This window comes from Mirounga leonina, unplaced genomic scaffold (assembly GCF_011800145.1).
Source record: "Mirounga leonina isolate KUSES-001 unplaced genomic scaffold, KU_Mleo_1.0 Mir_53, whole genome shotgun sequence".
NCBI classification, from domain to species: Eukaryota; Metazoa; Chordata; class Mammalia; order Carnivora; family Phocidae; genus Mirounga; species Mirounga leonina.
In genome coordinates, this window is record NW_023270807.1 from 45,608,478 (window position 1) to 45,621,994 (window position 13,517).

General features: G+C 37.3%; 1 protein-coding gene across 3 annotated transcripts in view; it reads left to right on the top strand.

The window, feature by feature from the left end:
• Nucleotides 1–12,721, top strand: part of ORC3 (origin recognition complex subunit 3) — a 60,632-nt gene extending 47,911 nt beyond the window's left edge. For all 3 annotated transcript variants that reach the window (XM_034991328.1, XM_034991329.1, XM_034991330.1), the window contains 7 exons: nucleotides 1,918–2,051; nucleotides 5,123–5,199; nucleotides 6,112–6,212; nucleotides 9,436–9,577; nucleotides 10,778–10,894; nucleotides 11,654–11,733; nucleotides 12,295–12,721. In XM_034991328.1, the coding sequence (XP_034847219.1) occupies nucleotides 1,918–2,051; nucleotides 5,123–5,199; nucleotides 6,112–6,212; nucleotides 9,436–9,577; nucleotides 10,778–10,894; nucleotides 11,654–11,733; nucleotides 12,295–12,400 (757 nt within the window). In that variant the 3' untranslated portion in view covers nucleotides 12,401–12,721. The remainder of the gene's footprint in view (nucleotides 1–1,917; nucleotides 2,052–5,122; nucleotides 5,200–6,111; nucleotides 6,213–9,435; nucleotides 9,578–10,777; nucleotides 10,895–11,653; nucleotides 11,734–12,294) is intronic.
• The last annotated feature ends 796 nt before the right edge of the window (nucleotides 12,722–13,517 follow it).

Genomic DNA, 13,517 nt, shown 5'->3' on the forward strand with positions numbered 1-13,517 from the left:
CTACCTGGAGACTCAGTTTTCTAAGCTGCAAACATGCCAGGTGTGGCTGCCTGCATCCTGGGCCACTGGTTCTGTGGGTGCTGCCCGTGTGAGTGAGTTCCGCCTCAGCTTCTGCCCCTCCCAGCAGGCCCGTGCCAGGGAGTCCTTGGACCTGGGAAATGCTGATCTTGGCTATCTGAGTAGGGCTAAAGGTTAGGTATAACCGATTGTTCAGGTGTATCTGACTTTGTGTCAACTCTCAACAGTTTAACTCCATCTGGGCAATAGAAAGCCAGACATTTTAAATAATGTCAAATGTAATCAAGAATTAAATGTGTTGGCTTAAAAAAAATAATAATAAAAATAAATGTGTTGGCTTAGTTTTCTTTGACCTATTAGTTGCATTTCATTCCCAGATAGATTACTAATACTTTGGATAGATATTTTATTGTTGTGGAAGGAGGAAGAGAAGATTTTATACTTTTTTGTAAAACTAGGCAAAAGTTTACTTTTGTCCACCCCTACCTACCAGTTTCCATATTTACTGGCTGTTTGACATTTTTTTTAATTTTTAGGTTTGGGTTTAAATTTTAGTTGAAGTAACCAGCTTAATTTCTCAGTAGTCTCAGTCTACTTAGCTTTATAGCTTTTAGCTAACTTAGTAATAATTAGCATTTTCCCCAGATTTTTTATTATGAAAAATGTCAAACCTAAGATGGTTATCTTGCAGAATGGCCCACATTCTGGATTTGTCTGAGTGTTCCTTCATGACTAATATAAGAACTTAAAATCATCATAGTCTTCATTACGTAGGTCCATTTGCTGAGAATAATTTTCATACTTGTGTCATGGCACTTAGTAATTACTAATATTGACCTGATTCCATTTCATTCTGTTACTGGATATGATCTAGTGGAGAGATCCTATAAGTAATGGTTCTGAGAACAGGATCCTAATTTTAGAAGGTCTGTGTTCTTGGGTGCCTGGGTGGCTCAGTTGGTTAAGCGTCTGCCTTCGGCTCAGGTCATGATCCCGGGGTCCTGGGATCGAGTCCCGCATCGGCTCCCTGCTCCAGAGAGCCTGCTTCTCCCTCTCCCACTCCCCCTGCTTGTGTTCCCTCTCTCGCTGTGTCTCTCTCTGTCAAATAAATAAAATCTTTAAAAAAAAAAAAAAAAAAAAGAAGATCTGTGTTCTTTCCATTTCTAACAAAGATCTCCTCTGTGGCCTTGAATGAGTTATACAACCATTCCACCTGTGCTATATAAAACATGGAGAATTGCTTACCTCTTTTAAAGTTCAGTGGGTTTACTGACTGATGTTCATAAAGCCCCATAGAAGATGTAAAACATAGCTAAAACGGTAATAATTAGAGAAATGATTGTGATTTTTTTTTTTTTTGATGCTTTCAAACAAGCTTTTGTTTAGCCTTTGTGTTATATCCTCAGCAGACATTCTGTCTCATATTTAGATCTGAAGGAAAGGGACACTAACCTTAAACGCCTACTGGGTTTTAAGCGCTGTGCTAGAGTCTTCAAAGGCATCTTCTCATTTAATTTTTAAGCCTCCGTCCAACCTGTGAGATATGTGAATTCTTATTTCCATTTTATAGACAAGGAAACCAAGGGTCAGAGGGGTTTAGTAGCTTGCTCTGTATTACAAACATAGTGTACGTGCTGCCGTCAGGCTGTGAGCACAGAGCTCTGTACGTTTTGGAGCTCTGTACATTTTCTAAGTTGAGCTTCATCATGAGAACTTTTCTAAATACTTTTGAAATGTCACATATGTTGAAGAAGATCTCTTCCCCCAAATTTGGTAGCTACTAGTGAAGAATTTATACCATCTTCATCGGACCAGAAACATTTAATATGCAGACAGTGTTTTTTTAAGTATATTAATTTTCCAGTTACAGTATATCTTCTGTCGTTGATTCTGTTCTAGGATGTTGGCAAAGGATGAACTGATGACCATTCTTCAGAAATGTTTCCAGGTTTTTAAGTCCTCTTCTGAAAAGCAGCTTGAGGGCACAGCAAAGAGAATAGAGGAGTTTCTGGCCCAGTTACAGAGTCTTGATGGTGAGAATATAATATCTTGCCAATTTTACTGGCTATGACAGTTATTTAAATAAAATAACATGGAAAATCCCACTTTCTGATGTTTCAGAGATGAAGAGATAAAGTAGTTCATGGTCAGTCAGCATACCAACCCTCAGAATATAGTATCTTGACCATCACAAATAAGATGAATGGTTCTCTTCCAGATTTGGTTTAAACAGTGAAAATCCTCAAATGGGCAAGAAAAAAAATTCTTCTCCCAGATGGACAGTTTAGAGGACTTATCTTTAAAAACAAAAAGGCAACAAAAAGAAATGAAAAGGTTGGAGAGAGTAGCAGGGCATCATAATTAAGGACTCCTTTTACATGTTTTTTCTTAAGTATTTCATCAAGTTCTTTACAGATTTCAAAAACACTGCATAAATCATTTGTAAGCCTGAAAAATTAATAGCTGTGAACCACTTTCACAGCAGTGAGGCTCATTGGTATGCTGATTACCAAAATATGCATGAGGTTGGCTGTAATCGGATTTATTAAAGCTGGAATGAACTGAGGCAGCCTGGCATTCCCCAGTGTTGGAGTCTTGACACTTTCCTTTTGCCTGACTGCCATGCCATCATTTCTGTTTGCTGAATGCAGGGGTAGCCTGATTGTGTATAGGTAGCCATGTCCTGTTTTCTAAGGCACTATGGATTGATGCTGATCATTCACTTTTCATGGGCTCTTCTCTTGCTCTTGTTCTAGCACTTAAAGTATGGCATTCTTTTGGGAAAACAAAACGAGTGTGCACCCTTTATTTCCCCCTATTTAGGGAAATTGTAGTTTGGGAGGTTGGGGGAAAGAGGCAGCTTGGTATGTAAGCACATAGATGGGACATGGCATGGTGAAAATATTTCACTTGGAATGTCTGTATCAGTCCTTTCTATGTTTGGCAAGTGTTCATCTTGAAAATCCTTTACATTAAAGGCAAATGCTTTTGCTGAAATCCCTCCATATCTCTCCACAGCTGCAATGCTAGGTACCTGATGAGTGCTTAGTGGAAGATGAAGAGACAGTTTGCTTGCCTGGAGTGACATGAGTTAGCCAGAATGAGTTAGTACAGTAGTAAGAGGGTTTGCTTCAGGTTATTTGTAGGCATGCTCTTTTGCACTACAGCTTGAGCTGAACCATTTTTTAAGTCATAAAATTTTAAAGAACTAGAAATCAGTATCATAGAAATCATGTAGTTCATTTACAAACAGAAACTAAAGCCCAAGAAGAGAATGTAACTTGCTCTAGATCCCACAGGTAGCTAGTGCTAGCACTCAGGCTAGAGCCCACCTCTCAAGCCAGCTCATTGTTGATTTTTCTCTCATTCATAATTTAAATGCCTCTTTAAAAAAAAAAAAGATTTTATTTATTTATTTGACAGAGAGAGACACAGTGAGAGAGGGAACAAAAGCAGGGGGAATGGGAGAGGGAGAAGCAGGCTTCCCGCAGAGCAGGGAGCCCGATGCGGGGCTCGATCCCAGGACCCTGGGACCATGACGTGAGCCAAAGGCAGACACTTAAGGACTGAGCCACTCAGTTGCCCTGATAATTTATTTTTTTCTTTCTTTTTTTTTTTTTTTAAGATTTTATTTATTTATTCATGAGAGACAGAGAGAGAGAGAAGCAGAGGGAGAAGCAGGCTCCCCGCAGAGCAGGGAGCCCGATGTGGGACTCGATCCCAGGACCCTGGGATCATGACCTGAGCTGAAGGCAGACACTTAACCGACTGAGCCACCCAGGTGTCCCAGTTGCCCCGATAATTTAAATGCCTCTTAACTGTGGTCACTGAGACAGTGAGGGGACACCCTTAAGGACATAAATTAGGTAAAAGACTTATATAAGTAAATTAGGTAAATTTCAGTCTTTTACAAAATTGGACTCAGATTTTTGTAAAATAAAACCTTAGATATTATAGTAAATTAACAAGCTGGTGAAACAAATTCTGTGATGTGCTAAATAATAAAGGAATGCAGCTTTTAGAAATGGGAAGGTTGGAGATTAAGATCATTAACATTCGAAAGGTAAAGAACTTTAAAGTTAGGACAAAACCAGTGTCTTGAAGAAATATCTGTATTTCTCTATTCTCAAAATGATACACAGTTAATAATAAAGTGAAATTAAACCCCCACATTGGACAAGTACAAATACTTGACTGTATGCTATTTCTGGTTCCTTAACGCTTAACTACATTTTACAATCTGGGCTTAAAATTACATTTGGAGGGTTGATTAGGTCAGTTTCATATATCAGATTTATTTTTAAGGCTCTGCTATGTGTTAATAAAATGGGGCAAAGAATTTACTAGATAATTTAATCTTAAGTTATATCTTTCTTGAACCAAAAATTATCCATAGTGAAGAAATTTATTGAGAACGATGCAGATTCTACAGCTGCATCCTCTTGTCTTAGATTTAGTCCAAATAAGCCACGTCAATATGAGGTTCCTAAAACCTGCCTTTCCTAGGAAAGGGTAGCCTCATGCGCTCTAGAAGCACAACTACACCTTTTACCAGATAGGGTTTTCTATTCCTTTTGCTAAAGAACTATGGTGTACTTTGTTTCAGTAGATTATTTCAAACCTTTTACACACTACCTTTTTCATACTCAAACAGCCTTGTGTCAAAAATAGTGAATTGGAAGGTTGAGGCCAGGTTTGCCAGGGTGTGGGTTTGTGTTGTTTATGGTCTTGGCATACTCAAAGGAATACAGTTTGAATTTGTTTTTAAAATGCTATTTATAACAGCACAAAGATTTGTAGCTTTTTGCTCTTGGCTTGTGGGGTTTTGTATGTTTGTATTTTGTTTTGCTTGCATTGTGGTCATGTTTTTAAAATCCAGTAGCTGGTTTTTTGAAGGCATCTCTGCAGCGTAATTTATGTAGTATTTATTTACCTTCAGCTTCTGGGAGAAATCCTTTATTTGATGGAACCTTGATCCCTTGCCACATTGAAAAAAAAAATAGATGTAACGTTTATTTCCCTTGGAGTAGTAGGAATACTTCTTCTCTTTGACTTGAATGGATTTACCTTAGTTGCTGTATATTGTTTTTTTATTAAAAATTAGAAGCCAAAGAAGAAGAAGATACTTCTGGGTCACAGTCAAAGGGGCTTCAGAAGACAGACCTCTATCATCTGCAGAAGGTAACTTTTCCTTCCAACTGCATCCTGCCACTCCTTTTTTCCAGTGCGTGCTCTAGATTGGCTCTGCCTACATGTTTTTGTTTTTATTTTTAAACCACCACCAGGAACAAAGCAGATTTTGTAACTCACTTATAAATTGAACATCCTGTTTATCTGATCCATTGCCATCCTCATTCTGTATTTATGAAGTCTGTACTAGCCAACATAGGTAGAAACTGTTCCTTTGGCTAAAAGGAACAGAGAGAAAAAGAGAATAAACCACTAGTAAGGAAAAACTGGGGACACTGTTGCAAAAAGGAACCTGATTATTTATCTGATGTATTTGTTTTTGGATCAAACAGAGAAATCCAAAAGAGCCTTACCCATTAATTTTAGATACTTTTCTTGATTTTTTTAATGCATATTCAGTATAGAGAGCAGAAACTGAGCCACAGTACATCCAACATAATCTTTTTCAGATAATTCTAACTTTAGGATCTTGGTTGTCAAAGTAAAGATCCTTCTTTGTATCATGATACCAAGTTATAATAAATGTAGAGTAAACTTTCAAAGCAAGACAGAACACATTGAATTTATTCTGTTTAGATGGCCAAAGGCTAAGGTGTTTTGTTTTTGTTTTTCTTTCTTTTAAGTCTTTTTCTTAACTGAAGTAATGGGTTACGGATTGTGGGCACTCTACCATGAAAGCAATAAAGTGAGGTGTCCTTTTTCTCTTTCCCTGAAAATCCACGTGATATATATTTGAAGCAAGATACTCTGTAGAGATTCTTTCTAGACCTTAAAAGTAAAAAATAAACAACCCATTTTGATCTGGTTCTTACTCTACACATTCTGTGTAGGGACCCAGCACTCCCCTGTGAAGAGTTTTCTGTTGCAGAATCACCAGAAAAAAATATGTTCTTTCATCCATAGTCCTTATTGGAAATGAAGGAATTAAGAAGAACAAGTAAGAAGCAGACCAGGTTTGAAGTACTGAGAGAAAAAGTTGTCAACTTCATTGACAGTCTGGTGAGGTGAGTCTGTTGCTCTTAAAAAGTTACAAATCAGGCTGTTTTCTCAACAACATTGGGGTGACAGCTGTCCATAGCCAGTCCAGGGCACTTTCTCCTAGCTTGGGCTTTATGCTTTTCAGGTCCCTCCATCCAGCTTAGAATTGTAATTTTGATTCATTTTTCATCCTTATTAAGATGTCTGATCAAATGACTAGCTCAGTCCTTTACTGCCGGTTCAAGAACACAGATTTAAATTTGATCTAGTTCATTAGGCTGGCGTGGGGGGTAGGATGGGGGTGAAAACAGAAAGTGAGTGTTTTTTCCCGTTTCTAAGAGTGTTTGCGTTGCACTTTATCCTTGCTTTGTCTTTGCTGGGAGTATGCTGGATCTGGGCCAAGCCCAGAAGACAGAGCAGGCTAGCTGTGATGCCCTCTTTTATCCAGAGTAGAGGACTTCTAATTCTAAAGAATACCAGTGTAACTTATTATCAGCACTAAATTCATGTTGAGAAACGTACTCATAGTAATTTAGAAGTCCATTAGCTCTGCCTGTATTTTAAGATGATTCCTTTTTGGGAAACCCAAGTCATTCTAATTCACGGATTTCCCAAAAGCCAGTTTTATGTAGGTGTATGAAATAACCCGCCTAAAAGCTGCCTTTCAGGCAGTTGGGACATGCTATAGGGGAAAAAAAAAAGAGAAATGTGAAAAATAAAATGATTTAATAATTAAAAAATAGGAAAAGATATCATTGCTTCTTGTTTTTTTTAACAGTTCAAACAGCAGGCTAGGCACTGAATATAATCAAAATACTGAAAAGAACAGCTCAGTCACTGAAGACAGTAGTTTCCTGATAAATTACCTATCCTCTTAAAAGTGAAAAGTTCCATTTTCCAGGACAGTGTGGGAACAGGGTCATTGTTCCTAATCACTGGGGAGAAATTACTAATGTCATGAAGGAAGTCCAGATGATCAACCAAGTGTGACAAAAGGAAGGTTAAAGTGAGAAATGTGTCATGTTACAAGTGATGCAATGCAATACTGAACTGACCTGACCTACTAGCCAGAATTGACCTTTTAGAACTCATACAGTTAACCTTGCCCTACTGGGCTTTCCTGTTCTGGTAGTTTCTTGCCCCAAGTATCTGACTCTTTTCTTTTACCAAATTGTGACCATTGCTATTGCTGAAAAAAATTATAGTGTATTTTAGCATAACTTATAGGCCAAATGTCAGGTTCCTTTCTGAATTCCCACAAATCCCAAGTTACAGGCTCTGAAATCAAACAACCATTCCTAATTGTGTTTTACCTCTGAGAAGTTACTGAAATAAAGGTATGACTGAATTGTGCTGTGTTGTGAAATCACAATGTTCTCCATACCAGGATTTACTGTCTTTATCAAGATTGAATATCCCAGGCAGGAAGAGATTAGGACTGTAGCATGTTAGAGCTAAAAGAGACCTAAGGAGTCATGTGGCCGCTAAAACCCAGAGTGAAGCTAGGACTCATGGAAAGTCACACAGTCCTGGTCTGCTGACGACCAGCACAAGTCCCTCTCCATTTCTCCATACTTTGTCCAAGAGGGCCACATCACAGATGTTTGAACAGAGCTTGGAGTCCTGGAGAAAAGACGTTTGTTAAAGATAAATATAAGCAATAGACTCCAAGAGACAGGGTTCCTAGTTTACCATGAGCAGCACTTGATGAAACTCCTGAGAATGGAGAATAAAAGTGCTACTTTCTACATTACTATTTTAGCCCTTGTTGATACTAAGTGGTCCCTACCCACTCCCTCAAAACCACTTCTCTTTTGTTTGTGAACTCTGATCTGAATCCAAAATGAGCACCATGCAGTGCTCTAGTGCTGGGCTCATTTCTTCTTATCTCCACATTTGCAGTTGGACAAAAATTCTCATGTATGATGTTTTGTCAACCAATGTAGCAGCCCAGTGTGAACAAAATACAGGCAAATATTTTATTTTGCCTCTGATGAAGGTTCTTTGAGGATATCCAAAAAGGCCTTTTGCCTCAGTAATTATCTGAATTTCTAAACATTAAATATAAAGATGTTAAAAAGGGAGAAGAGTACAAATGTGAGGTAATTTTTCTGAAATTGACTGTGTCTGCTTACCTTCTTTGATTGCCAGTCCTTATTACATAGCAGGACTTCAACAGGGTCTTTTAATGACAGTCATTATAATGACTGGAGACAAACAGCCTGAGGTTGGTAGGAAGAGTTTATGGTCAAATTACAAATGGGTAACTAGCTGGCTAGGGAGGCAGTTGATGTTACAAAACCCATGCCAGAGGCTATAGCTGAATTAACATACTTTTGAGTAAGAGGTTAGCAGTACTTAAGGTATGGAATGCTGATCCTTAGAGTCATAACCGAATGCTTTGTGAATGGTTTTACTCTGCTTAACTCTGGGGAAGGAGCAGGGGGCCAGGAGTTCTCTTGAGATGGGGAGATGTACAGGGTTAATACCCTCTCCACTACCTCTCTTCCTCAAAGCCACTGTGAACTTTCTCATGTTTTTTTCCTAAGTTCAGATTTCATTAAAATTAGGTTGTCACCTCACTCATAAATAGGAGAAAAAACCCCAAGTTATAGTGGTTTGTCTAACTGAAATTTTAATGATGAACAATTTGCTTGTTTTCCAATATTCTGAAGCTAAAACTTAGCCTTTTCTGCCTTCTTAAAGTAAAATGTTAATTCTAACATACAAAAACCTTCCAGGTATCATTTCTATGGAACATATCAATTAAAACATTTTCTGTGATCCAAAAAGAATTTCCTAAATTCTTAATCCCAGGTCTGAGGCCTGTGTTTAAACACACTGTTAAGAGTTAAATGTCTGCTGTGGCAAGGAATGTGGCTATCTCAGTTTTCTAAATAATTACTTTAAGAAAGTATTCATTAATATTGTAAGAAATTCTGCCTTTAAGGTTTTGAGCAGAAATGTAACATAGGTACATTTATTTGTTCCTAAAGGTTTAAATCAGAACTGAAATACAGTTTCTTAAACTCAAGTGAATATGAAAATTTTAAAAATTGTATGTTAGAGGTAAAATTCTCAGTGAACCTGTACTATTCTATTTGGCTTTGGTTTCATTTGTTTGTTTTGGTTATTGATTTTGCTTTTTGAGTTCATTGCTCTACCTTCCACAGAGGATTGACAAAAATGTTATACTGAAAATAAACCTGTGCTTATCTCAAAGTGAACACCTCGCTTTGGCTGTTTCAGAGAGTACCTTCTGCCTCCAGAGACACAGCCTCTGCACGAGGTGGTGTACTTCAGTGCCGCCCACACCCTGCGTGAACACCTAAACGCTGCTCCCAGAATCGCCCTCCACACTGCACTCAACAATCCTTACTATTATCTCAAGGTAAAAAGCAGATTCCTTACTCTGAAAGTTTAGTTCAGACCCCAGGCTTTATTTGCCACAAAAATTCTGTGAATTTGCAGTCCTAACTAGTGGGGAGTTGGTAGTGCAGGATTATACCTCTTTCAGGTTTTTTAAAAAAATTCTTTAGACTCCATAAAATCTATGAAGAATGTTCCAGTGTCCCGGTTTCCTGTTCCAAAATGGCACTCAAGCTAGCATGCTAAGTATTACAAGAGAATACTGAGTAGGAAGATATAAATCAATGGTTTTCAAGGATGGTGGTAGTGGAGAGCTTGAATAATTTCGTATTTAAAGCACGAAATATTTTTATTATATAAACCACAAATTTAAATTTTTCTCTTTAATGAGTAGGTCACAGAAGAGATCTGGTATGATTTTAGGAGTCTTTGGGAGGATATGTTACAATCTCCGTGCGTATGTATGTGTGAGACACTTTCTCACTAAGAACCATGGATTTTGAATAAATTAAAAAAACTGATTGTTGGGGCACCTGGGTGGCTCAGTCGGTGAAGCTCCAACTCTTGATTTCCTCTCAGGCCGTGATCTCAGGGTCGTGAGATTGAGCCCTGTGTTGGGTTCCACGCTCAGTGCAGAGTCTCCTTGAGGATTTCTCTCCAACTGCCCACCTCCCCCAAATAAATAAATCTTTAAAACAAACCAACCAACCTGATTGTTTTCGTAGGGGTTAGTTAGGATCTGCAGCGATTGACAACATAGTCTTGTCTTTGAGAGCTAACGTACAGCCCTGGTAGTGATGTGTTGGTATTAACAGAGTGTAATTATTGCTATAATTATAAATGTTGGAAGTGGCATTTTACTAAAAATTCCCAAGGAAGTCTATAAACTTTTCATGGAAACAGAAATGCATTTAGGGTCTCAGACATTCATAATGTATGATTAAAATGAAAAAATTAGTAATTGGATTAATATGAAAAATATGCTTTTCTTCTGATCCTGAGTATTCCTCTAATGACTAGAAGCTAAGGGGATTATGATGAACACCTAATCCTAAACAAGAACTAGATAACTGTTGGGGAGTAAAGGTAGCTCACTAAATAAAGGAAACCAAAAAGACTCCATTCACTGGCTTACTGAATTTAGTTTGGGGGTTCATTAATATCTGCTTTTGTTCCTAATCATTTCTAAAAAGTAGTCATCTTAGTTTACTATTGTTTTTAGAATGAAGCACTGAAAAGTGAAGAAGGCTGCATTCCAAATGTCGCCCCAGACATCTGCATTGCATATAAACTGCACCTAGAGTGCAGCAGGCTCATCAACCTTGTGGACTGGTCAGAGGTAGGTCATGGGGAACAGAGTAAGCTGTTTATTTGTCTAACCATCTATGACAGTTCTAGGGTTTTTATACTTTTGGGACTTTAGAACTCATCTTTCATTTTTTTTTTTAATGCCCCGTTCTTTTGTTTGGAAAGCATAAATCACCTCATACTGTAAAATCCCCTCCAGAAAAGCAGCTAACTGCTCCACAGTATCTATCACTCCAAGTCCCCTGCACTCTAATTCCACACACCTCAACCAAGCCAATTCTGCATTCATGCCAGGTCAAAATAAGTACGTGACCTAACCCCACAGTTAACAGTAAGCAAAAGCTAAACAGTTTAGGCTGGTTCTGTTTTTCCACAAAATAAAGGTGTATTATTAACTAGCATTTCCTTTATCATAAAAAAGAAAAAAAAAAAATCAGAATAACTATACAACAGATTTAGCAATCAGGAAGTAAAGGAATACTTCATAAGACAATGTAAGAGTGTAGTTATTAAGATAAATAATTTCTTTTCCATCCTCAGAAGAGTATTATAAAGTTAACTCTGTTGAAGGCCTTATTTAACAGATGTCACCATTTAAAAATATGCATAACTGGCACCGTCTAAGAAGCAAAGTTTTGAGAATCTGAAATTTGGTGTAATATTTAAAAAATATGCCAGCTATCAGCAGCGGCAGTGCTTGACCTGCCTTCGTACAAGAGTCAGCAAGTGCAATAAAAAATATTTGGCAGTGGTAGAGATTTTTATTTTCTTCTGTCTTGTCTCTCAAAAGGCTTTTGCAACAGTTGTGACAGCTGCTGAAAAAATGGATGCAAATTCTGTAGCCTCAGAAGAAAGGAATGAAATTATCCAGTATCCTTTTAACAAACCAGTTGTGTAATGTCTGAGTATACATAGAGTATTAAGTTTATAGTTTCTCTAGACCTACAATAGAGATTTATAAAGATGTTTTCCAAACAACCTTATTACTTGGTAATATTAACCATACCATCCCAGAATAACTTGTTTCTAAGTATCGATTCTGCATTTAATCTAAAATGAGACCAAATTAAAATATTTGGTCTACAGCTTCCATCAAGGTCATACTCCAGAATTCAGCAAAAATGTCCAAAAACTGTCATTTTTGCAATTCTCTATTTTTCTATGGTGATTATGTACTTTTAGAATTTGAAGAGGAAGCAATTTTCGTAGTGTATGAAAAATCAGAATTAGGTGTTAGGTACTTCACCATTCATGTCTTAATGAAGGTGGATTCTAATTACATTTGATGTTTTCCAGTAAGGGTTATGGTTTAATTTAGCATATGTATTTGAACTATACTTCAGTTTAACAAGTGATGTTTTAACATTGAGATTTTAACTTCTTTTTGTCAAAAAATGTAAAGTGGTAAATTTCCTTAGCCATAGCCTCTAGTGCTCGGTTTATTAGAGCTGTTTCTGAACTAGAACTTTTAGGATTTATAAAACCCACCAAACAGAAGACTGACCATGTGGCAAGGCTAACGTGGGGAGGCTGCTAGAAAGCCAGTGAATGAAGCCAGAAGTACCACATAAAGCTTAAGAGAAAAAGGAGACCAGTCATATTTACATACCACCAGAAGACTGTTGGCAAGAAATGTGTAATCCCTGTGTGCTGTCTGATCAGAAAGTAGACTGTTAACCCCAAACAGGAATATATCAAAACACCTTTGGAGTACTTTAGAACCCAACAAATGACATGCTTACATTGTAACTAAAACTTCTCCCACATTATCACTGTAATTTTCATTGTCATTACGAAATTATAAATTGTTCTTGAGCACACATAGTTTATAATGGTAATAAATTCCTTTATCCAGGAGTAAAAATTTGTTACAGTTGATTTAATATCACTCATTCCTGCTCCCCCAGTTTCTTGGACTGGCATTCCTTACTTTAGTAAATTGTGTAGTAAGATAAATATCCTACAGGTTGTTTCTCCTAGTGACTATATAGGTTCTAAAACCGCCTCTGCTGCCCCATTTTTTTACTCTAAAAACTTAAAAAATCCCAAGCTCTTTGGCTTTATGCTTAAAGGCAATAAATATTCTACTTTAGGATGACCTGTCATGGAGTTGTAGAGCCTTTAAGACCTTTAGAGATCACATCTCAATCTTGTAAAATCCAAATGAGGAAAAAGTAAAACCCAAATGAAATGACATCTGGATGGATCTCTTCCATGACAAGAACTCATCAAGACAATGAAACAAAGATACCCCCAAGTTCATTATTTAATATTCTACTCTCATGAGAATTCTGGGACATATCTTTAAGAGTATTCACTAACTTACCAAAATTACCATGCAAATATGACCACAAGGAAAACATCCAAATTCAGTAAAAACTATCTTGGGTCACAAACATTAGTGCTATGTAATTGTAGGCCTTTTGTGTGTGCTTTGAGGACAAATTTAATGTATAACTATTTTAAAATTTATTATAAAGAAATTTGATAGCTTAAACCTCAATTCTGGAGTGTGAAGGACGTATCATATAGTATAGAGTATCTTTGTCTTCTGACATGATGGGCTGAAATGACATTAATGGGTAACTGCTGCCTTCCCCTCTTCCTGTTCCCAAAACATAATATATCCCCAAAACAAATTGTCAGAATGTTGC